General features: G+C 41.1%; 1 protein-coding gene across 3 annotated transcripts in view; it reads right to left on the bottom strand.

Annotated features, from left to right (window-relative positions):
* Nucleotides 1-23,955, bottom strand: part of TAOK1 (TAO kinase 1) — a 69,579-nt gene that overhangs the window by 31,951 nt on the left and 13,673 nt on the right. Inside the window, exons 1-5 of one of the 3 annotated variants that reach the window (XM_051809990.1) lie at nucleotides 18,138-18,254; nucleotides 8,368-8,594; nucleotides 4,340-4,411; nucleotides 1,307-1,408; nucleotides 471-516 (exon numbers count right to left, since the gene is read on the bottom strand). In XM_051809990.1, coding sequence (XP_051665950.1) covers nucleotides 471-516; nucleotides 1,307-1,408; nucleotides 4,340-4,411; nucleotides 8,368-8,499 — 352 coding nt within the window. In that variant the 5' untranslated portion in view covers nucleotides 8,500-8,594; nucleotides 18,138-18,254. Of the gene's footprint in view, nucleotides 1-470; nucleotides 517-1,306; nucleotides 1,409-4,339; nucleotides 4,412-8,367; nucleotides 8,595-9,009; nucleotides 9,452-18,137; nucleotides 18,255-23,955 lie in introns of those variants that run through there. The other 2 variants (XM_051809991.1, XM_051809989.1) reach the window with 2 other exon arrangements.

Below are 23,955 nucleotides of genomic sequence, written 5' to 3'. Positions count from 1 at the left end.
TAGCTGAACAACTTACTGGCCAAACATATATCTTCAAAGAAAGTTCACTACAAGAAGCCTGGTAGAAAAATGACCATTTAACAAACGGCCTCACCAAGCAAAACCCTAATACTGCTGCAGTGCTATTTTAGTCAACAGGCCTACAGTTGTTTGTAAGCACTAGGATCAACAGCAAGGGTTTTCAGGAATAAATCTTGAATTGTCATGACAGGAGAACCTAAAACTCAGAAGAAAACAAATAGCTGACTGACAACTTTAACACGAACCAAGGAGAAAACAGAGCACCTAGGAAAGCCAATATTCTACAGAAAACCCACTACAGACATGCAAAAATTGGACAGGTTGTGCCTGTTCACACACTCTCTGTCCCCAGATAAAATTATATACTCAAGGACAATTCTGTGATGCTGTAACCTCCTACTTCAGTACTATACTTCTGACTTTCCACCACACAAACACGCGTGACATACCTTCTAGTAAGTCTGATGCTGATCCTAAACAATATTCCATAACAAGCTGTATGGGAAGAAATCAAAGTAGTTGTTAGAAAAATCTCTAACAGTAAATGTACGTTTTCTAGACTTCTATGGAGAAATCTGGAACTGACCCTTGGAGCACACAGTGCAAACTGCCATTACAAAGCAAGTATTGCTTGGAACATAAGCCCCATCCCAGCACTGTCACACTGGCCCCTCCCATAAGCACAGCTCTAACTGGCATTAGCATAACCCTCCTGTGTAAGATACCAAGCAACAACACTTGTAGGGAAAGCAAAAGCACATTCACAACCAGTTATGTATCGTATTACATATCGTATTTTATATGCACATACTTAACAGGAACCTTAAATTGCACTTAACAAGCTTATCAGAGTATTAAAGGGCTATTTAGGGATTTACTTAAGATTCTGTTCCAGTCAGATTTGCAAAAGAGAAACTAAAACTTTGTCCTACAGATTTATTGTAGCTAATACATGAACAGTACTTACAACTTAAACTATTAGTTCAACAATATGATTTCTTTAGTATATTGTACTGCAAAACTTGGTCAATGATGGGTGTGCATTGTTTTAAATACTCATTTACATGAAGCTAAATACACTAGAACAGTAGCACATTCACCTTATTCTGTAAGTAAAAGTTTCCCTAGATCAATTCCAAAAACTACATTCAGTTTTACTGATCCCCTGTAAGCTCCTCTGAGTCTGTGCAATACCAGTGGCTCAGGTGGCTCCCAAAAGCCAGCTGGAGAGATTTTAAAGCTTCCTTAACCAAGGCAAGAGAAGTGCAGAGCAGCAGATGCTTACCCATGCTGTATGCTCCCGCAGATAGCAGCCTTTGTATTCTATACTGTTAGGGTGTTTTATTCTTTGGAGGAACTTGACTTCCTTAATAATATCCTGCCATTTCTGTAGGGAATAAAACGAATAGAATGACTTTATACAACTGTTACCTTTGGTTTTTTTGGTTGTTGTTATTATGTCACTTAATTATTTTAAGAGGCAAAACTATCTCAAGGTTTCAAATCAAAATAAATTTGCATCAACACTGTGATGTTCACTGTTTAACTCCTCAGTAGACCTACAAAACAAGTTGTTGATTAATTAGGCTGTATGCAAGGATCTCTCATCAGTGCAATACTTTATATTTTATGTGTGCATACGATATACTGGTAAACACTTAATATCTGAGCAAGTCCTCAAAAAAGAAGAGATCCTCTTTAAACAGATACCATTTCAGTTGTCAAATCAAACATACACTCCAATCTGAAAGAGATGTGGGTGATAAGTGTCCTCCAGCAGGATCAGCTGTCTCCCTCTTAACTCTTGTAGCTATAAAGACCTACCCCTACTAGTCACTATAATACACTGGATGAGGTCCCATTTATCAGCCACCAAATATCTGACCACGTTCTTGATAACATTTCTCTCTCTATTACTAGTTTAGTTTTTACAAGGACCAATTTGAAATGAGTTACCTACTAGACAAGGGATTGGTTCTTCAGGGAAAAAAAAAATAAACAGATAAAACAAGGCCCAGGTTTATAATAAGGGGAGCACTGCAGTGCAAGTTAGAAGTACAGAAGAGACCTAAATGCCAAGTTCCAGTGTCTGCCTTGACACTGCCACTGCTCCCCTCAGAGACCTCCAAGTTCTCCCACTTGCTGCACATCCACATCTCCTCAGGCAAGGAAGGCAAAAGCTTGTGAGTGCAACAGCAAAACTACAACTACCAGGAAAGATTTTCAAAACCAAATGCAGTAGCTGAAACCATTTAAGTATGCAGGAGTCAACACAAGAGTGTTGACACTGCAAATGTTTTTGAGCAAGAGAGTATCAGTTCTGAAGTTAACCAGAGGTAGAAAAACCTTACCTAACACCCAAAAGTTCAAAAGCTGTTTTCCAGGTCCTGTTAATCCCTCAGCACACTCTACCTCAGGTACAGGTATGTGGCTGGGATTCACAGAGGGACAGAGGGTTCATCTACCCTAATGCTTTGGAAAACATGTGCAAAACCCAAATCCTCCTCAATAAAAATTTTAGGGTTAGAGAAACACACGAAACCAGGGAACATGGAAGCCACAACTGAGGCAGCTGATTGACTAAGTTAAACATTTCTCAACACCAGAAACGTCACGAGAATGACACAATGCAGTTATACTAACATAAACTCTCTCACTGACACTGGAATGACCTCGCTGCCTTTTACCTTCAGCCTCAAAGGCTTTGAGGTACTAAGCAATAAAAGCCAAATCAAGAAAGCACTTCTACATTGGGAGAGAGAGGTGATATACTAGTCAAGAAGTAGTCACGATTTCCTGCATAAAAAAAGCCCCAAGATCACATTAAGAGCACAGTAATACATTTTTCAAAGGTTTTAAACTTATTTTTAGTATAAAATATGAACTTATTTCAGGGAATTATTGTTCCCAGCAATGATAAAATCTTACTATGAAACCAAAGTAAATACAAATGATACCAGAATGCCCTTAATCAATTTTCTTTACATAGGTTGGATACTCCAGCAAACTTCTGAACAAAACAAATAAGTATGGAAGTAAAATAGAAAGTTTTAATCCTCCCCTTATTACTTTCTTCAAAATAAAGAAACATACGCATTGAAGACAAACAAAAGCTATTTCTGAAGCATGCACAGTTTGTTTCATTCATGTGAATAGAGTATTTATAGCTCACAGTAATTAAAACAGTAGGACAAGTAGCAAGTACAAATTATTCTTTCATCAGTACACAGTTAAACAAGTCACCGCAGTGACAAAACAGAAACAGGCACAGCAAATTTAACTATGAAGCTGGAATTCAGGACTGCTGGAGAGACACTGCCACCTCTACCTCCTACACAGACATACACACACAGAGAGGAAGGAATAGTTCAGCTCCTGGGAGTGCAGATGATCAATACACAAAAGGCACAGAAAGCAATGAGCTGTTAGTCAAACTCATCGGAGCAAAGCTGCTTCTAAGATTGGAATACAGAGAATGGAGGGAGGGAACCATAAATGCCTGGAACAACATGCTTACAATAAATACTTCTGTTGAAAAATCATGCCACGATTTGATACATGTTATTTACCAGAAATAATACCAAATCAGCTGCTCATGTCACGTTGGGCTTTTCAAGAATCTGTATTAGCACTTAAACATTTCAAGTATAAAATCAACTATCTCTACTAAATGTCCTAGGGAAAAGAGACACATCTGGGGTGGCCATAAAAACACAATGTCTAAATCTCAGAGGCCCACTTTTGCAGACCTCTCTGCAAAGAGTGCCTTAATCCCTGACTCTGGCAGTTCTTCCAGAATTATGCTGCTGTTCAGATTTTCACACTCATTCATTCACTGCTGTTTTGCCTTTGTTTCAGCTGCTCATGAACACAGTCATTCCAAGGAAGGATGGGTTCCGCCTCACTACTTTGTACAAGCAAGGCTCCCTCTGAAATTCTCAGTGTTGCATCCAGTACTATTATTCCTTTGTCCAGGAAGCAACATGGGTTTTTTTAAGGTATTTAAAATGAAATGTTTAGGGGCAATAAGACACTAACATACAACCCCATCATTTTTAATTTTCTTTTTTCCTTTCTACACAGTTATGTGGTCCCAAAGGGGCCTGGAAGAAGAGAGTCCTACCCATCTTTTCCAGGAGTAGATTAGGTAGAAATAAACTGAGAACAGTAAACTGATTTGTTTTGTTTACACAGTACCCTCAATCACCTTTACAGTTATAGAAGAGATTTCTCTACAGGAACCCAAGATAATTAAAATCATCCCATATAATAAGTCTTTGCAATGGTCAAGGTTTAATGTACAACATGCTCCACGTACCTCATTGGACTGCTTCCCACTATATGACATTTTCTTGATGGCCACCACTTCATTGGTGCGCACATCACGTGCCTGCAACAGGAAAACACGGTGCATCAGTTCCTTCAGGGCCCCATTTCCCATAAGATGCAAACCAAACGTAGACATAAAAAACCATCTTTATCCCTCAGCTAACTTTTGCAGAGAGTTAAACTAAAATATCTTCCAAGGGGTGTGACTGCTGCATCTATTGGAAATTTCTTTCCGAAGCGAAAGATCACCCTCCTGTCTGTGAGACAAGGTATGACATTTCTCCATGTTCAGCAATCCAGCAAGTCTCTGCACTGTGACTTCTAAATTAAAAATCACAGCTTTACAAAAGTAGCTCTGATTCAAGTAGAAGGGATTTTCCCTAAATCAACTTCCCTCCCTGCTCAGGTCCATTACAAACAAAACAGAAGCAAGGCTCAGCCCCCATGTTCCATTCAAACCATAAGGGAAGATGTCTCAGGATGCATAGGAGATACTTGCTCCAGACACTGCTGGCTTTCTCCCCAGTGCTCCCCAGTATTAGCTTTTGTGTCTTAGAGGAATGCCCACGATATAGAGAAAGATGGCAGTGATCTAAGCCACCCATCTTCAGACTGGACTTTTACTTTCTCCGTCCCACATTACTGTTATTTACACTGCACAACAAATGTATGTGGTTTTTTGCACTTCAAAGGCAAACTTCATGACTTCTGATAGTAACAATCCAATGTAACAACCAGACAGGAAGTTTTTTTTTTAATTCAGCACCAAAGCAAGGATTCATTCCCCCTGCCAGGAGAAGAGGTAGCACCTCACAGGAAGGATGGTTCCAGACAAGACCCCAGATTTCCTCTGTTAAGGATTTCAGCAGCATGGGAGGGTGGTGGAGGAAAAGACCTCAGAGTCTCCCTGATAAGAATAATCAACTCGGACACGAAGCCAAATGATATAAATCAGAGTAATGTGCACCTCAGCATTCATTAATGACTGATGAAAATGCTGATTTTTAATATATTTGTACTATCAAGCACAGCCTATCAGAACATGGATTAATAAAGTATCAGGGCTCTGCCTTTCGTAAAAAGATTTTTTAGTCATGTTTTAATTCTGCTATTCATTAAAAGAGATTCCCAGAATTCCCTGTCAGTCTTTATTTCAACCAGTTATGATAAGCTTGAACCAATACTATTTTTAATTTTCTTTCTGTTTCAGAGGATCCTCTGACATTACCTGTGAAGTTGGGCTGGGGGTGACTATTTTTGTTGTTTGAGACAAAAAAGGGAAGAATAAAATTCTTACTCCTAGATCTTTATTAATTAGAGACAATCACTGAAACATTTAAATCAGTGAAGAACTGCAATAAAACAGGCAAGCAAAATACTAGAGTAGAGCAGAAGGAACCCAGCTCTAACAAAAGAGAGTGGGTTATTCTTCTGCTCCATCTGCAGTGTTCCAGTGTAGTAGGTTTCCTGTGTCAAGTAAAAGCTATTATTACACTGCAAAGCAGGGAGTAGGGTAAGGATAATACCAAAAATGATTCAGAGGTGCCAGACTTGCAGTTTCTAAGAAACTAAAACCATGAGGTGAACCAGCAAAATTCATGTCAATTATGAAAGAAAAAAAAAAAGAAACTTTCTGCCACTGCAGGATGCAACAGAAACAAAGAAAGAGACACAAGTAAACACTCAGCCAATTATCAGGTAAGATAAATGTATCACCTCTTGTTGGGATGATTACTGAAAGGGAAGGAAGGTAGGTACAACTAACAATGAAACACTAAAATGTATTTTAAAAAAGGCAGGGGAGATTTCAGTATTGTATGGATTTTTCTATTTGTTAATTACCCACACGTTATTTATCAACAGCATTTTTTGGTGCAGGTTGTATGCAATGAAAGCAGCCTGGTGAGAGGGTGCTGTGCATCAGAAAAACCAAGTAAGCAACTCTATTTCCAGAACACCTACAGTCCTACAAGGCTGAGAGAGGGAGAACCATCCCAGCTGACACCTCGGGAACATTAAAATAATGGAGTTTCATTTGCTTTTTTAGTTTCCATGTGATCCTGAACAATCGAAAAAAGACTGTTCCCAGACAAAAGCCAGGAAGATGTACAAGGTCAGTTCACTTAAAGCATCCAAATGAACAAGGCTTGTTTCATGGCAGGCATGTATGCACATATAAATCCTGCTTTCCTCCAAAACCTCCACACAAAGGACCAACATCTGGTGACCAGAGTAACTTCAGCACTGAAACATGCACAAAGAAAAAGTAGAGTATTTCACCGGCTTCAGTAATACCCTTTTAAGCAGTTATTAACTACAATCCAATATTATATTAATTAGAGAAAGTTTAATTGCTTGCAGTAGCAGAACCAAAATCTTGTTAAAGAAACTTTAGAGGAATAAAGTACCCAAGACATAGATTCCCCTACGTTTTCCTTCTTCATGCTTAATTCACACTAAATTTCCCTCTCCATGTTGGCTTTCTCATGTCTTTGGCTTCAGTTTGAGATATGGGGTACATTGCAAGAAACAGTTTAATGTTCAAAATCTCAGAACTGCTAGCAGTAAAAAAAAAGTGCAAGACAAGACTTATAGGTTAAAACTTCCTAACACAAAACTAGCAAGAGCATGTCTTTATCAGAAACTTTCTCTAGACAAAAATAAAGCCCCAAAATGGGCTGGAGTTGTGTGATGCACGGCTTACACTTGTCTTTTTTCGAGTGCCAAATCAGACGTACTTTCTGTCAAAGAAGCACAGTCCTAATACCAGGAAGTAATTGGACTCAACAGTGAGTAAATACTGACTTACAATGAACTGATAATTTAAAATGGTGGGGGAAAAAGAGAAAGAAGGGGCTAGAAATTAATGGCCTCTGATTTTCAATCTCTTTGTAGAAGGAGCTGGTAATGGGCCATCAGCTCTTACCAAAACAACAAAGCTCAAGCAGCTACAAATGCCTTCTTGTTGGTGTTTGGGAATGCTGTTTGCATCCAGCTCACAGGTGTGTTATGGGTTCCTCTCTAACATACAGTGTTCCCAAAAAACTTCAATAATATTTCTTTAACAGTATTTCCACAGAGCAGGAAGACATATTTGTCAGTTCCCTCCTTTTAAATTCACTCTTTAACCACACGGAGTAAACGAGGTGAATTTAAGGCTGCAGGTGAGTTCTGTTTCATTAGAAAACAGTTCCTCCCCCAGATCTGTTCCCAGACAGTGGTGGCTCATAGTTTTAAGCCGGGAACAAAATTAAGAAGCTTTTCCTAATTAGTTCATCTGTGCTGCATTAAATTTGTGCTGGAAGGTTCCCAACATGGTCTGCTGCAATTATTAACACTGAATAGGCATCTCAAAAAATAGTGACACAAATGGCTTTCAGAAGGAAAACTGGTAGGTTTGGCCACACCTCCTACAATTATAAATTTGAAAAGGTTTTCTGAGGAAAATGTTTTTTTCATGAAGGCCTCACAGTATTTGTTAACACACAGCGACCTGCATGGAGGTTACCAAGAGGATCCCACTGCTGGTTGAGCTACACAAGCAGCCTGGGAAAAATTCTGCTGTCCAGACGTTCATGTCAAGTAAGTTTTATGCAGATGGATATTGGGATTCTTGCCTGCAGTAGGAAAGGATGTGACAGGACAAATGACAATAAAAGCACCAACACTCAGGTGTCAAACACAAAGAATGGCTGTAAGGGAGCCTGGGGGGATGAGTGAAGGGAGAGAGAACTCAATTTCTCTCAAGGAACAAGAGGTGATAAGGAGGTGATCAGACTAAGAGAACTGCATTGCCAGTCAGAATTGATGGAGCAGAAGTCCATGCTTTCTATTTGCAGTTAAATCCCTGCTTGCAACATAACAATACACATAAAAGCACCAGGCAAGGACCACATTTCCAGGTTTTCTTTTCAGTTTGTATGCAAACGCCTTCCAAGCCCCAAACATCATATAAAAGGAGTCACAGCAGTTTAAAAAGAGACACAGCTAAAATTCACAAGACATGGAGCTACTTACAAAATAAACTGCTCCGAAGCTTCCATGGCCAATCTCTCGGAGATCTGTGAAGAGCTTTTCTGGATCTTCTTTGAAGAAGAGCTCTGCAATTTCGGGGTCCTTCAGGCTGCCCGCTCGGCTGGTTGATGGCATCCTGCTGGGCAGTGAGCCGACCGACTATCTGGGTTTAAAGTGCTGCTTCAACCCTTGGCTCATCTGTATGAATGGAGCCTCTTCAGCATGGATTACTGCAAGAAAAAGATTGCAATCCTTCACTGATTATCCTCTCCTCAAAGAGCCCGAAACGAGCTACACAGCAAAGCAGCTTCCGCTTCCTCCAGAGCAAGCAGCCCTGGTGAGTGAAGCAACACAACCTGTGTGCCCAGATAATGTCACAGCCCCACTGTGACACCAGTCAACCATTTCTCCAGAACACAAATTAAAACCAAAACACAAAACAGGACTTATTCCATGCTCCAGCATCTGCTCTATCACCTGCAGAGCAGTCACAGAATCTCTGACCTACAGCAATAAGCAGTTTGTCACTAGAGAGCCCATATTACTGTAACACCCTCCCTCTGAAGAGTTACACCCACTGTGTCTTAGAGAATTGTCCGGACTTTGTGATGTCTATCACAAATTGCCTGTTCTTCTGAGGCTTACATGCAACTCCCTTCTTCAGAGGAACAGCATCCAGGACAGGAGATGCCCAGTTCCACACACAGTGCACGTCCTTCTGCTCTGCTTCAGCAGAGGCAAACACACATTGTAATTGTGGCAGCACATTTTAATTGTGATAGCACATGAGACAATGGACAACAGTGCATTGGCAAACGCTTTCTTCAGAGGAACTTGTAACTTCAGACACAACTGGGAATGTATGAAATCCCTTCTGTCTGCACTATAAGTTTGCTTTCACTTACTCCAAGTTTTGTACCTTGGAATCTATCCAGAATAAAAGTATACTGTCAAGTTGTGCTAAAATCGTATTGTCTCTTGACAACAGGTGATGCCAAACAACCACTACAAGTAAAATGCACCTTTTTTTTTTTTCTATTAAAGGAAGGTATTTGGATTTCCTCTCAAATCCTCTAAATTATCACCAATAAAAACAATTCTGTTACTGGCAAACAGTCAATCACACATCTCGCTTCTTTCCAAAAATCCCTGTCTGGTCAAGACTTGTGCTTTTTTTATTCATATTTTGTATCTCAAATTTGTTTTTTGAAAAAGTTGGGGTTTTCTTTCCACTGTGAAGATGTAAAAGACAACAAACCTGAGTTTAACCAACATATCAGAAAGCCCTACCCCTGTCCATTTCTCCTCCATTTCTGGACGTTATAAACTCCACCTTTCTCCAAGCCTCTAGACCATCAATGAATCATTTGTTTTCCACTCCCTGCAGAGCAATTTCTGCAGGGATGGAAAAAGACATACTCCTTCACGTTTGTGATCAGTGGTTCTCTTCTCTAGACACTTGCAGCACGTGAAAGTGCCAAACTCTGCCTGCTCCTTGTTAGTTCAGAGACCTGCCAGCATTGCTGCACAGAGAGCAGGGCTGTGAGACACAGCCAGGATGTACCTAGTTGTAAACTCCACAAGAGTGTTTAGTTTTTAGGATGAAGACATGCGTGGGAGAGAGAACACAGGGAAGGGAAGCAAAATCCAGCTTTTCCATAGTTTTCCTCCAAGCAATCAGCATTCAAAAGGATTTACGATGCAACCAGGAACGTGTTTCTGTGACAGCTCGTTCTCAGGGGCTAAGGAAAACCCGGCACCCAAATCCCAGTGGTGGACCAAGTATAAAAACATATATATATATATATATATATATATATATATATATATATATATACACACACATACACACAGAAAATCTGCAGCTGGCTCACAACTCTGCCACACTGCACTGGTGAGCACACACAGATTTCCTATGGATGCAGGATCACTGCAGGAGCCTTGGAAGCAGCCGGTACCTGCACACGACATATCCAACTGCCAATGAGGCCGAGTGGGATGCACAGGAACCTTCCCTTCCACCTTCCCTTGCATAATGCAGTAACTAATACCGTGTGGGAAGGGAAATAATTAGCTCCAGCTCAGCCTGTACCTGAAGCACACTACATTTGTGAAAGCTGGAGGAAAAGTGGGATTTTTGGTATTTTTCTTTCCTTCTTTCTTATAAATCAACAATATTCCACTTGATTCCAGCTCTAACAAGCACATAACACTGAAAGACAACTGTTTCACATTTACAGCCCCCGATGAAACAATAGACAAAAAGCATGTCAGAAAAGCAAGAGAAAGGAGCTGGGGGAAGGGAGCTGATAACCAGAGCACACTCAGTATTATTGAAGGAATGTTTCTTGGATCGACGGTAATGATGTCATGTTCCATCTTTTAAGAAGCATCAGATTCTTACAAAAAGGACATTGTTGTTCAAAAGCAACTGCTGCAATCCCAGAATGCCCTTTTCCCTACATCTGTTAGTCAGAGGGGCTAGGCTTGGATAAACCTGCTAATATGGCCAAAAGTCACATGTCCCCGCGAGCGAGCGTGTGAGAGCCAGCGCGAGGGGAAAACCCCGGGCTCACAGCTGACATGGATTACAGCCTTTCCCCCTCCCCACCGACCCCCGATGCCAAACCAGCCACCAGACTCCTTCTTGGCGTCCTTTCTGAGCATGCCTCTGAAATGTCATCAACAGGAACACTTCTTACTGCAGCTAAAACTCCGACCAGGCCCACTGACAACACACACAGATGTGGGACAGGACAGAGCAGAAGTTCTCAGCTACTGTGGTACACCTTAAAATATAGCCTTTTTTCCCTTTTTAATCCTGAGAGCATCAAGACAAATCTCATTACCTTTATTCTTGGAAATAATTGCTGCTTTGAAATGTATGAGAACAAAAATATTAAGTATTAAAATCTATTTAACAGAGTAGTCACAAACGTGTACATGACACTGTGCTTATCATTTGATCTGCTTAGAGGGAAAAATAAAATGCATTAATGTAAATTCCATCCATAAGAAAGCTTTACACAGTCTCACCTAATATTAAGTGCTCTCATTTTTTTGGATGCTACAATATTTAATTCCCTTAGTCTTCTTTTTAGCCAGACAACAGGCACTGCCTGCCAAAGACCAGCAGTGCCAGGAGCTGAGCTCTGCCTCCTGCCTTGCAGTAGTGACACCTGAACGCTGTGGGGAAATGGAAGGGAAGGCAGAAGTGACATGCAAACAGTTACTGCATTATTTTAAGTGCATTAAAAATACAGATGAGTCTTAAGATAAAAAAGAAAAAATCAACCCTACAACTAAGCTGCACTGAAAATTAAATCATATCAGCAGGCAGCTGGTTTTTTAAAGTACAGTCAAGTTGCACTTGGGTATTTTACATTCTTCCACCAGTGCAGTCTCTTCACTACAGTTTTTTTGGATCAGTGGAGCTATACCATCAAACACAGTTGTTGCCAGTGGATGAGACTGATCATCTCACCTTAGGCAGCTCAGATCAGGTGGATCCTGCCCTGGCCAAAAGAAAGGCACTGCAAACAGGATACGGCACCCTCTGACTGTGCCTATCTCTAACTCCAAGCCACTCTGCAGGCTGCTAAAATTAGATAAATAAATTCACATTTTTTCCTAGTTGTCAGTCATACAAAACCAGAATATTGTATTGCATAATCACAACTACTGGTACTTAGATCAACTCCACCCCTAACCAACAAGGTGATGTAGGAACATGAGAAAGATTCAAAGCAAACCACAGAATGACCAAGACACAGGACTGGCCCAACTCTATTTCCACACAGTAGGCTGAACTCACTGTGTTTAGTTAGTGGCATCCATTACTGGTGTAAATGACACTGACTACAGGCCAAAATGTTTTATCAAATTACTTTCATCTGAACAACTATCAGTTAGCAGAAACCGCACGCACACATCCACAAAAGTCTGTGAATCGATAAGATGTTTCACCCCTGTAATTATGGCTATATTAAATGTACACACACACCCCTTGAACCTCTGGCATAAGGAAGCTGAAGATGAGGACGGGATAAGACCTGTTCTCTGTGGAGTTTTCTGCCTCCTGCTCAAGCTGAAGTAAGACCCACCCCTGTGACTAAGATCCCCTGGGATGCTGCAGAGCAGAACAAGCAAAGCTCAAAATGGTCAGTTGCCATATTTAAAGTGCATATTTAGGTCTTATGCTGCAGAGACCTCAGAGACATTAAAATCTGTCCACACTACACTTGAACTCTGACGGCTGTTGGTGTCACAGATAACTGTTTTCATGTAATAAACCAAAGCACTAAGAGGAGAATGTGCCTGGCCTTCCCTGCAGAGGAGAAGGGAACCTACTTGCTGAGATTTTCACCTGTCCATCATATTATTTCTCAAGTTCCCACACAGACCAACTCAGTGAGAGTGAGGTGCTCAGTTACACTAACCATGACATGCAGCAAAGCATTTGTAGTCCCTTAATGTGGTTCAAAAGTTTGTAGAAATCGAATTACCCCACAGACTCACTTGTAGATGATTAGCAGTAAAAAGCAGCACACTTTGTCCATACAGACGATGTTTCAAGGAATTAACATACCCAGCATCCTTCAGCTTCTATGCACAAGAATATTAGAGCCAGAGCCAAACAAATACCATGTGAGCCCAAAATGGAAACAACAAACAGATTTCTGCATCCATCACCCTGTGCCTCCCCATTTCACCGGGCACAGAGGCACGACACGCGGCCTCCGACGATGGCCAGGGAGCCTGACAGGAGAGTTGTCCTCCTTCACTGAGTTACAAATAAAGTTATTTGCAATTTGAGACATGTTTTATGTTATAGCCATCTGCTAGCCTATACACTGAGCATAGTAACATCTATAAAAACTTATGTTTAGCATCAAACATAGCTCCAACTGTGTATTTTTGCCTGGTAGAATGAATACACACGACACTTTAAAAACAAACAGGAGATCAGTTATAGCCCCTATGCTCTTTAGAGCTGACACTCTAACAGCAAAACTATAAAGTGAATATTCAGTATGGAAAACTACTGGTCCTTTGCAATCTTCTTACTCAAAGTGATAAAATAGCCAACAAAAAAAACAGTATCCCACCACAGTATAACTTCATTTGGAAACAGATATTTAGACTTTTTTTTTTAAGCATCTGCATTGCATGCAGTGCAAACTGTTGCTAAATTTTAGTGTAATTTCCTCTGGCAGGGTCTAATGCAAAAGCATCAAATAGATGGGGAAGGAGTGTCATCATGCAACTGTCAAAAATGGGAAAACGGATTTTCTCTTACTTGCATATGGGTCAGATCTGGGGAGTGTATGAAGCTGAGACTAAATTATCCTCTCAACACACTATTAAAAATTTCCTGAATGGCTTCCAGCTGACACTGAAAATCTCCACAACTATAATAAATATGATGAACTGGAATTACCGAAAGAACTGACTTCCCAATTTTTTTCTTTTACTTACAATTATGTTTAAAGTAAGAGTTAGATGGTAAGAATGTCTACAGAATGATTAGAGGGTAATAATGCATAAAATTTTTTAAAATTTCTGTGTAGCACTGAACACTTGACCTGAAAGCATAGTTGTGGGGTTTTTTTTGAAGAAGCAGACAAATCCCCATTTTTATAAACTCTCAATAAAAGATCTGATAAAAGGTAAAAAGAAGTAAGCACTCTCAGAAAAGACTAACCTGGAATTGGAAGTGGAAGGGCTGTACAGCTCGTGGGGACACAGCAGAAAAGCTGATGAAGGTCCAGCATCAGAAGAAATGAACATTTGTCACATCAGGCAGTGCTGATATAGGTGATCTTAGGAATGATGCTACTACCCTTGACTTAATTTTGTGATCTGCATATAAATCAGCCTTTAAAATTTTAGCCTGACAAATTCTATGCATGGAGTTACCTTATCCAGAAAGACAAAAGGCAGATATTACCCACTACAGGTCCTGTAACTTTATCTGCTGTTCCCAAAAACCAGGTGCCAGCCAGCCTGCAATGGTGGGGCCTTTCCATAAGGGCACAGACAGAAGGAATTCTGTTGGCTTCTCTGAAATTCAAGGGATCTGTAGCCATTGTGATACTGCCAGATTCAGGACTGTCTTCTATCCACTCTTCTGCACATCTCAGCAAACACAGGGACACACAGTTATCAGGTCCTCCATGATTCTTGATCACTGCACCAAATTTCTCCTTCCAGCAAGTCTGTGAAAACTATATATAATGGTTTTTATTGCTTTCCATTTCTTCAAACCTCTTTTAACCTAGGCTCTGGTCCATCCAGTCAACTCTCTTTTTCCTGTTCTGACAAAAGCAGAGCAGCCCTCAAGTGCCTTACCATGCTCTGAACACATGGAAGAAGAGTTACTGTGCTCACAGCAGAAAGGGGCTGTTTCCCTGAACAGCTAAAAACGAGCTTCCTGTCCATGTTCCATGCCCCCATGGCAGATGGTATCAAGACAGTTGTGTTCCAGGTGACTGACATGATAAAAAGCCTATCAGCACCTCCAAGCCTCTCAGAATGGACAGCAATTGTAGTCCCTGGACTCAGGTGAAACCCCGTACAACAAACCCCTCTGTAGGCTTCCCCCAACAAACCAACTACAGGTTACTTTTTCTCATCCTACTTCTGCAGTTTGGAAATCTTCCTAGAGTGGCAATTAAGGAAGAAGAAAAATCCCAGAAATGAAGCAAGGAAAGCCTGAAGATGCAGCAAGTAGCATTTAGCTTCTCCCATGCCCTGCAAAAGGGGCAAGGGGCACTCAGGAACATCTCCCTCGGGATCCTCCTAACTTACCTTTACCACTTAGCAGTGAGTTGCAGCTCAGAGGAAAAATTGCTGACAAAGTAATGAACTTGCCTTTCTCCTAATGATCTTAAAATCATTCTTTTCAGTACATTTGTTCTTCACACTGAATCCACCAGGACTGTCTGTCATTAAGGAAAAGGGAGGTGCAGATGAATGACATTCTACAAGAAACTGTTAGGAAAAAAGTTAAATAGGAAAAAAAAAATCAAAAATACTATCACAAAACTGATCAAAAAAAGAACCATCCTGAAACAGTGCCAACTACTAGCAGAACAAAACCACCTGGAATGAGTTGAGCAAACTGGATTGTGGAAGGTACCTGTGGACCATGGGAAGCCCCACTGAGACCCTGCTCTTTTCCACCTTGTTTTTCAGACCAAGTTCATGTACAAATGCTTTCTGCCAGTCCCCAGAGGAAGGGAAAGGACATGATTACTCCACCTCAGGAGTCAGGAGTTCCTTCTGCTGCCAAAGGCTGATCTTACAGCCATGCTGGATACTTTCATAACCTGCCTTATGGCAGTAAGGGCACTTCACATGGTCTCTGACCCCACAGACACCTGTGGAACAACAGTTCTGCTTCCTGCACAGGAACTGAGATCCTCCTCTGTAGAAGGAGTTCACAGCAAGAATAGTCATGAAATGCTGACCCCTTCATATCTTTCGCATTCCCTCATCTATGCATTTCTAGAAGGAATAGATTATAATGAGAAGATGAATCTGTACCTGGATATTACCGTGAATTCTGGCAGGTTTTTTTGTCTGTGTGAGCACTTATGTTCAAACAGGCTTTTCTTCCCAACTCAGTACATCTTTCTTCATCTGACAAGGAGCAAGTCTACCATTCCAGTATTCCTTATTCAATTTCTTTTTAAAAGATTTTTGAGGAATGGTTCTATCCTGAAAAAACCTCTTTGCAGATATTTTTTCCTTTCCCTCTCTGCTTCCCTACCTCTTTTTTCTTGTATTATACTTCTTCACAGAATAGCCTCAGGAAGACACTTTTATGTTTGAGCACTGCTTGCATTTCTCTTATACGTGCACTTGTAGACTCTGTGCCTTACTTTGATTTCCTCTCAAGATTCTGACACTAAAATGTCCATCATCAACTCCTTGAATTACTTACCCCAGCACACTTTCTGATCCGGCTGAGCTGTTCTGCTCGGGTGTTTACTTTCCAGGAATGTCACTAGCAAAAGGGTCAGAAAGTTGCATTTCCCAAACCTCCACTGACAAGCCCAGGATCTGTGTTTCTTGCTTGGATGTAAATATTTGTTAGGATGATCCACACCAGCAGCAAAGCCAACAGTGCAGTAATCATCATGTGCTTTCCACTTCAAACAGAATGGAAACAGTTTTCTGTATTTCTAATTATTTCCACAATCTTTCGAGTTTTCTAAGTAGTGCAAAAGATAACTAACTGGGGAAGCCTGTTTCTGTGTTAAAGACAGATATTCTGAACAAACTATATCTATTTTGACAGGTTATATATGGCAGTTATAAGCAAACACAAATATAACCTAAAATATCAGTACTCCTGAAAAGACTAGTTTTGCTCACTGGTAATTTTTACAATGTCACTCACACCAAATCTACCACTTAAATAACATAAATAAAAGACATTACTGATGCAGTTGAAAAAAATTAATGCAAAAAAGCATCTTGTATTTTTTCTCCTATTTAAACTAAAACATTCCATGGGATCAAAAATTAGACTTACAGAACAGCTGAAGAATAGCCTACATTAATTTTTCAAAGACCAATGCCATGAAAGTTCAAAAAGTGCTCACCATTCCCTGACATATTCAACATGAACATCTCCTGGATGTCTTTGCTTGTGATAGTTCTGGTACATTTATTAAGAAGGTCAGTTCTAAATTTAGTGATTCCTTAGGCTAGCAAAGCTATGAGGAAGGCAACTGGAAAAAATGAAATCTTCTGTCCCCCTTCTTTTGCAATTCATTAAGTTCACAGTCCTTGCCAACTCTTCTCCTTTACTATGTGAAGCATCACATTAGTGAACATCCTGTGAGTGCATCACCTACAGCCAACTCTCCATGGCCACCTCTCTTGGAACAAGGAGCACATGTTATAACAATTCCAGTGTGGGAGATGCTGTGCTGGCAGCACACTGGCCAGGAAGAGGTTAGCAAGCAGCCAGCTGATGAGAGTCAATTAAGTCTAGAGGCAAAAATACTGGGAAACTCCAGCTGCCCATAAAAAAAAATTAGTCAGATATCCTAATGGGACTTGAGTTTAAAGAAACCTTTTCTTGACCCCTAAGCAATTTTGCACCAGAACAATAAATAGAGTAAACGTAAGCAAATTAGCTATTTTGGATTCAGCATAAATAACTCAGAAATAAGCTACTAAAGCTCACAACATAGATAATTACCCTTGAGAAAAGAAGTAATTAAAAAGTAGCAGTATCACCCATAGTTTTAGAAAAGAGGCCTGAAAGGAAGCAGTTCAAAGTCTTTCTGGTCAATCAGTAAATAAAGGAAAAAGAGAAAATGTTTAAATTGAGCTTGCAATTGAATTCCCTGGAGTACAGAACTCCAGGGCACTCCCACTCCAGCCAGAGGCTGTGTCCAACCTCCCAGTTCTCAGGTCAGACTCTTATTTGAGCAAGTATGAACCTGGCAAAACTGAAGCCAGCAGGAAGGACCTAAGGTAGAAAATGAAGTCAAACACAAACAGAAAAATCCAAGAGAAAACCGTGAGATTCTGTAGGAATAATCCCACAAACCAAGCTGTGACAGTGAGAAGCCTCGGGCAGTCATCCAGCCTGACCCACTACCAGGCTGGAAAAAAAGCCACCCGGGAGAACAAGGGAACAGGAGAGATGGTAAATCACCTGCACAAAGAAGATGACTGGGTATAAGGTAAGGTGCTCCCACAGACCAGGACAGCTGGTCCTTCCATAATCATGTAAATTAAACATTACTGACCTATGCAGACGGGTAAGCAGCTGCACTAAAGTCTGACGTAGCTCCAGAGTGACGAACACTTTTGTCACAACTGCTGTCCCCTTCCAGCAGCTGCCACTCCAGAGAAGCTCCCAACAACGGCTGCAGCCAAACTGAACAGAAGAATAATTGAACTATTAATTAGTGGGAGCAACGTGCTAATCACTTGGTGACTGTGATACACTAAGAACTAGCAAGCCAACCATTTATGCACTAGACTATATGTCATTAAGAGAACTCAAAAGGATATTCACAAAGAAGTGGCAATAGTCTTCTACACAAAATTATTGTGAGAATTAATTACAGGTGGAGAACAGAAACATCATGTCTGAACTGACACAAAACTCAAAAAAAAGCAAGAGGTCAGATACGTAATTACATATTTTGAGCAAGGGAAAAGGCTCTTGCCACCAGAGTGGCCACAGATACTGTGCAGATCCAGCATAATATTTGCATTTAAGATCTGGAATGGGAGGGAAAGGTACATGACAAGTTTTATTTAGAGTAGCTGACAGCATCAAAAAGTACACAGGAACCTTAAAAAAGTATGAATGAGCAACAAGGCAGGAGATGAAAGGTCAAAAAGTAAAGAACCATCAAGCACATATCTACTCTTAAACTAAACATAACTCAGGAGCTCAGACAGCTCAATGAAAATAATTGCACAATTATGCCAAAGACAACGTCAGACTGGTTTTTCTTTAAAAAAAACCAACATGAAGAATCAATCAGAAAAATAACACAGAATTCCTGACAATATATTAAGAAGTCTCTGCCATGGTTTGCTCCTGGAGATTATTCTTCATTCACGTCTAGCAATAAAACAGAAATACAGTACAAAAAAGGCCTCAGAAATGGGAGGTCGTAAATCCCCAAGAAGACAAACTAAGCTTGAGGAGAAAAGGTGCAAGAGTTAAAAATCATACATAATAAGGCTCTGACAAGTGCTCAGACTTCAAAAACAAGGGGAGAGGCCACAAAATATAAGAGAAGCATGTTTATAACAGAGTGAAGGAATTTGACCAATCAAGGCATAAACAACAAAATTAACCTGCAGAAATGACTGTGAGTCATCGAGCCCAAGAGATAAAAACACTGCTTTTTAAACCAGACATCTACACGAGTAAGAACATCCCCAGCCAGGTCAGGTAAGGTATCCTTGGATGCTCTTGGCACCATTCTGAAGCATCCAGGTGTCACCACTGCCAGAGACAGCACACAGGACCAGACAGGTGAGGTATGAGAACCTGGGTGGCAATTTTTATATTGCTACTCCTCCAGTGTCAAACAGGCATCATCAAACACATCTTGTTACGAAAAAGGTCATTTTTGTTTAACACAGGAGTTTATTAAATATAGGACTACTATCATGAACAGCAAAAAGGTTTATTGAAAGGCTGCAGGGAAATAAGGAGAGTTCCTTACTAGGTCCTAGCAAGGTGCATGTATGTGCTGGCCCTTCAGCACTGGCAGAGCAGCTCATTTCCCAACAGATAACCAGTGAAAGATTATTCTGTTCTTTAGGAGTGACCAACCCATCAGAGCACACAGGGTTACTGGCAGTACAATGAGGGTCTACAGCTGCTTGTACAAGTTTGTAACTTAAAGCAGGTTCAAAAAGGGGTTGAAACATATTTCAGCATCAAAAGAGTTTAAAACCTTTTATAACTGTTAACTTTGTTCTACCAGATTATCTGTACCAATAAATGGGGTAGCTTTGGTCAGCAATTATGTCACACGTTTCCAGAGCCCATGAGCACCTCCCTTCCTGCTGGAATTCCCCAAAGTCATGGCAATTTGTCCAGTTTTACTCCAGCTCAGGTTGAGTATTTATTCTTCCGGTTTCCACATGACTGAGCAGAATCATTTTGAAACAGCACACAACAAAGGGAGGAGGCAAACAACCAAAAGCAAACAACAACAAATTAAAAACCACCTTTTTCACTATTCTACCTACTTAAAGAAATGCTTCTCCAGTGGTTTCTGCAAGGTCTAGATCCCTTCCCTTTATGTTTTTCACTCGAAGCAAAAAATATTTTCAGTATGTATTAAGATAACAAGCATAACCTTTTAATTTGATGAGTTTTATCTGCTTTCACGGGGAAAATGCTCATTTCAACCAATACACAAAACAATTTGTGTAGCAGTGGCTCAGATATACAGAATATGTCTCAATTGGATTGTTACAATCACAGGACTGAAGGTCCAATTAAGGCCTGTTGCTGCTATTTTAAGCAACTTTATAATAGAATCCAATCATCAAATAATAACCAACTCCTGAGAACTTCTCAAAGCCACTACTCTGATTACAAGGCTGCTCCAGAACCCCTCTCATATTTTGATTAGGAACCAATTAAGATTAAGAGCTAGTTAAGACTGATTTACAGATTTATTATTTTAAGTTTACACTGACTTACTCTTTTTCTCACACCAGTCTTAGCATTTAAACAGTTTTCTTCCCTTTTCAATACTGAGAGATAAGCACATGTAGATATAATACTGTCGCCTTAGCCTGTTAACTGAAAAAAGCCATTTTTTCCTCCCTTTATGACGCAGGAAAGAGAACTGACCTCCCAGACCATCCTACAAGCCCTTCCTCACATCTGTCCCAAAATAAGCTTTTTTTTTTAAAGTATCCCTGACCAGAATTCTTCACATCTGCTTATTCCCTAGATATACAGCACTCAAGTTTTAAAATCACCATGGTATCAAGTGATATACTCAAGTCTTTCACATTTTTCCATTTCTAACTGATAAACCATACTTTTATGTATGTTTATGTTATGTATGTATCTCATATGTACTTAATATATAATAATACATCTTTATAGATACTATGTGTTAACTGTATATTTGTTGTTACTAGATGACCATGCACTCTGTACTGTCTCATTTCGGTATCCGTATTGCAAATCCTCCAGCTCATTCAGTCCTTCCAGAGAGACTTGAGTCCTCCCCTGTATTGACAATGTCCCCCAAATTGCCCCAGCAGATTCCATTAAGGCAGTCCTTTCATAAGTACATCAAGACCAAACCACCATTTTAAATTGTCTCTAGATTGGTTCTTGAAAACTTATCGGCAGCTTCCCTCCAGCCCACACGTCCTCACAGCACTAACTCATCATTACACCATTACACCACACTTGGCTCTAGGCAATCTCCAACACGTGCTCTACTGACCCTCACTTTGGTGGGATGAACTGTACTTGCAGTGCTGCTCCAGCCTGGACACTGCTTGCTCCATCAGCTCTCCAGCAACCCCTTCCTGTTGAGGATAATCCCCCCAACAACACTGTGCAAGTGGTTTTCTAATTAGAAGGTGGGGGTGGGCATATAAAATATATCCTTGCTACAGATGGGGCAAGGGAGGGGATAAAAAGTATGCAAAGTCATCCTTTCCACTCCTGTACCAAGAGCTGCCCACATTCCTGCCTCACACTCCCCAGGAGCACTCCCCTGCTCCCCATCACCTTCCCCAACTGCTCCGGCCGGGCAGGACCTCACCATCACCAAACGAACACACGGCTTCTGGCAAGGACTGTAACAGGCACCAGCTGCACTACCCCAAATCCACCTAGACAGGGACACCAACACTGGGGAGGGGGAAACTGGTTGTGTGACCCTGGGAACGAGTCATGGCTCAGGCAGCCCTGGCCTCTGAGCAAGGAGGGAGGCAGGTGCCAGAGCAGAAGGCAACAGCAGCAGCCCACTCCCATCCTGCACACTCGTGGTCTGCCCAGTCAGCACCAGTCCTGCACTTCCAGCAGCTGGGTGGGAACAGAGACCTTCTAGTCCTGGCACAGGAGGGAGGTACGTGGTCTGTTTACCCAGAGATTTCAGGCTCGTCTGCTGAAATTCCATAAACCCCAAGGATTTATTGTAGAAGCTCTGACGTCACTTTCACACAACAACAGACATCCCGGCAGTGAGAAATGAGACTGAAGCAGAAGTTTGTGAGGGCCTGCTTCCCAAATTCCGGCAGTCACAGGTTTGTGTGCTACATTACAGCTGTTCCAACTGCTGACATCTCATCTCTTATGTACTTATATACCCATTACCATAGTAACCAAATTCCTCAGAACATATAATGCAATTTTTGTATCTAGTGTATTAGAACAAAATTATTAAGGTTACAAAGGCAAGCGCTCCAAAATTAGAAAGTGTCAGAATTCAGACTGCCATCTCCCTTGCCAACCCATCTTCTCTTGCTGCCTCCCTCCCCATCTCCCAGGCTCCCAAGTCACCTCTCCTGCAAACCTCCAGCTCCAGTTCTCCATCAGCTATAGCTCCTTCCTCTCCAACCCTTCCACAGTTCCAGTTTCACTGTACTTCTGTCCCGACATATTCCTATCTCTCCCCTCTCATCTGACTTTTATACCCCCTGTATTCACACCAGGCATTTTTCTCCTCCACACTGCCTGAGTGCTCTCCAGGAATGATTCACTGAATACAGGACAGATATTCTAGGAACTGGAAGCAAGAGGAGCCTCTCTTGTAGGGAAAAGTTCTTCTGATTTCCCATAGTCCAGGGCTGGAGCATCTTCTGCTGCTCTCCAAGGATTCTGCACACACAGAAGGTAAACGACTACATCTCTTCTCCAAAACACTGCTTTAAAAAATTATCTGGCTCTTTTCTGGTTTTGGCAGTATTACTAATTGTCCTGAACATAAGGGATGAAAGAGGTAGGTCAGTATCTGTACCTAAAGCTAATACTTGGAACAACTCAGAAACAAGGCCCACAAAGCACGTTTAATGCTCAAGCTCCATCCTACCTGGGTTAACTCTTACTGGGAGTAGTTAAACACTTTTTTTCATGTAAACCAACTCTTCAGCTCCCAAGCAAGAAATACAGCACTTTCTTCTGGCCTGAAGAGATGAGGGAAGAGCTTAAGTTGCTTGAAGGTACCTAGTAAGCATTACAGCACTTTAAGGCTGAAACAGCAATTTCAACTCAAGTAGGAACACATCCATCTGAATTTGACAGAAAACTGTAATCAGAAATTGGTCTATTCCAACAGCACAGATCCAAAACACCTTTATATTTCATGAGTTCTTTGTGTGCTCACACACAAAGCCATTTAATCCAGCTGTTCTCAGCAATCATTCACAAAAGCAAATGAACGAAAAAGAAATAATCAGCAACCATTTCCACTCCTACCCTTTGGCTGAGGGGTAATAATTTGAGACAATAATTTGACTGCTTCAGTCGATAGACAAAACTATTTCCTGTGCCTTTAAAGAGAAGGTTATTTGAGAGAACGTGCTTTCACACTTGGGCTTTCTGAAAACAAGGTTGTCCTGCCTGTTTCAAGGGCCCTGGCCTCAGCTTTTGCATGAGGTGAGGCCGGGAGCTGCCAACAGGTGACTTTTCCAAGATTGATCTGATCTTCGGGAGGCGTAGTAAAGGAATAGCGTTGCAAAGAAAAAGCCAATTAAATTAATCTTATTTTTCTCCTTAAGCAGTCACGCTGGCAGGGACTGAGCTCGAAGGCCTGTGTCTTGGCCTGCACCATGCTGGATGGCAGCGAGTCGCTGATCTGAAGGCAATCAGTGATTTGGTCAAAGCAAAACTAAAAGCACTCAGTCATGCCATCTAATGAAGGATGGGAATGGGAGATGATTAAAGCTACTACTCAGAGCTATAACCACACGGCACAGCTGGAGAAGGACTGAGCTCTATGGTCTGAAGGGCTTCCTTAAGGTGGTCTGGAAGTATGTGACACAGGGGCCCGGCTCCACCAGGGAATGAGGACAGGCACAAGAACAGTCCAAAAGAGCAGTGGCAGAAGGGAGTTGGCA

This window comes from Manacus candei, unplaced genomic scaffold (assembly GCF_025592945.1).
Source record: "Manacus candei isolate 608988 ecotype Guabito, Panama unplaced genomic scaffold, ASM2559294v1 h1tg000076l, whole genome shotgun sequence".
In the NCBI taxonomy this organism is placed as follows: domain Eukaryota; kingdom Metazoa; phylum Chordata; class Aves; order Passeriformes; family Pipridae; genus Manacus; species Manacus candei.
Note: the sequence above shows the minus strand (reverse complement) of the source record. Positions and strands in the feature narration are given on the sequence as shown.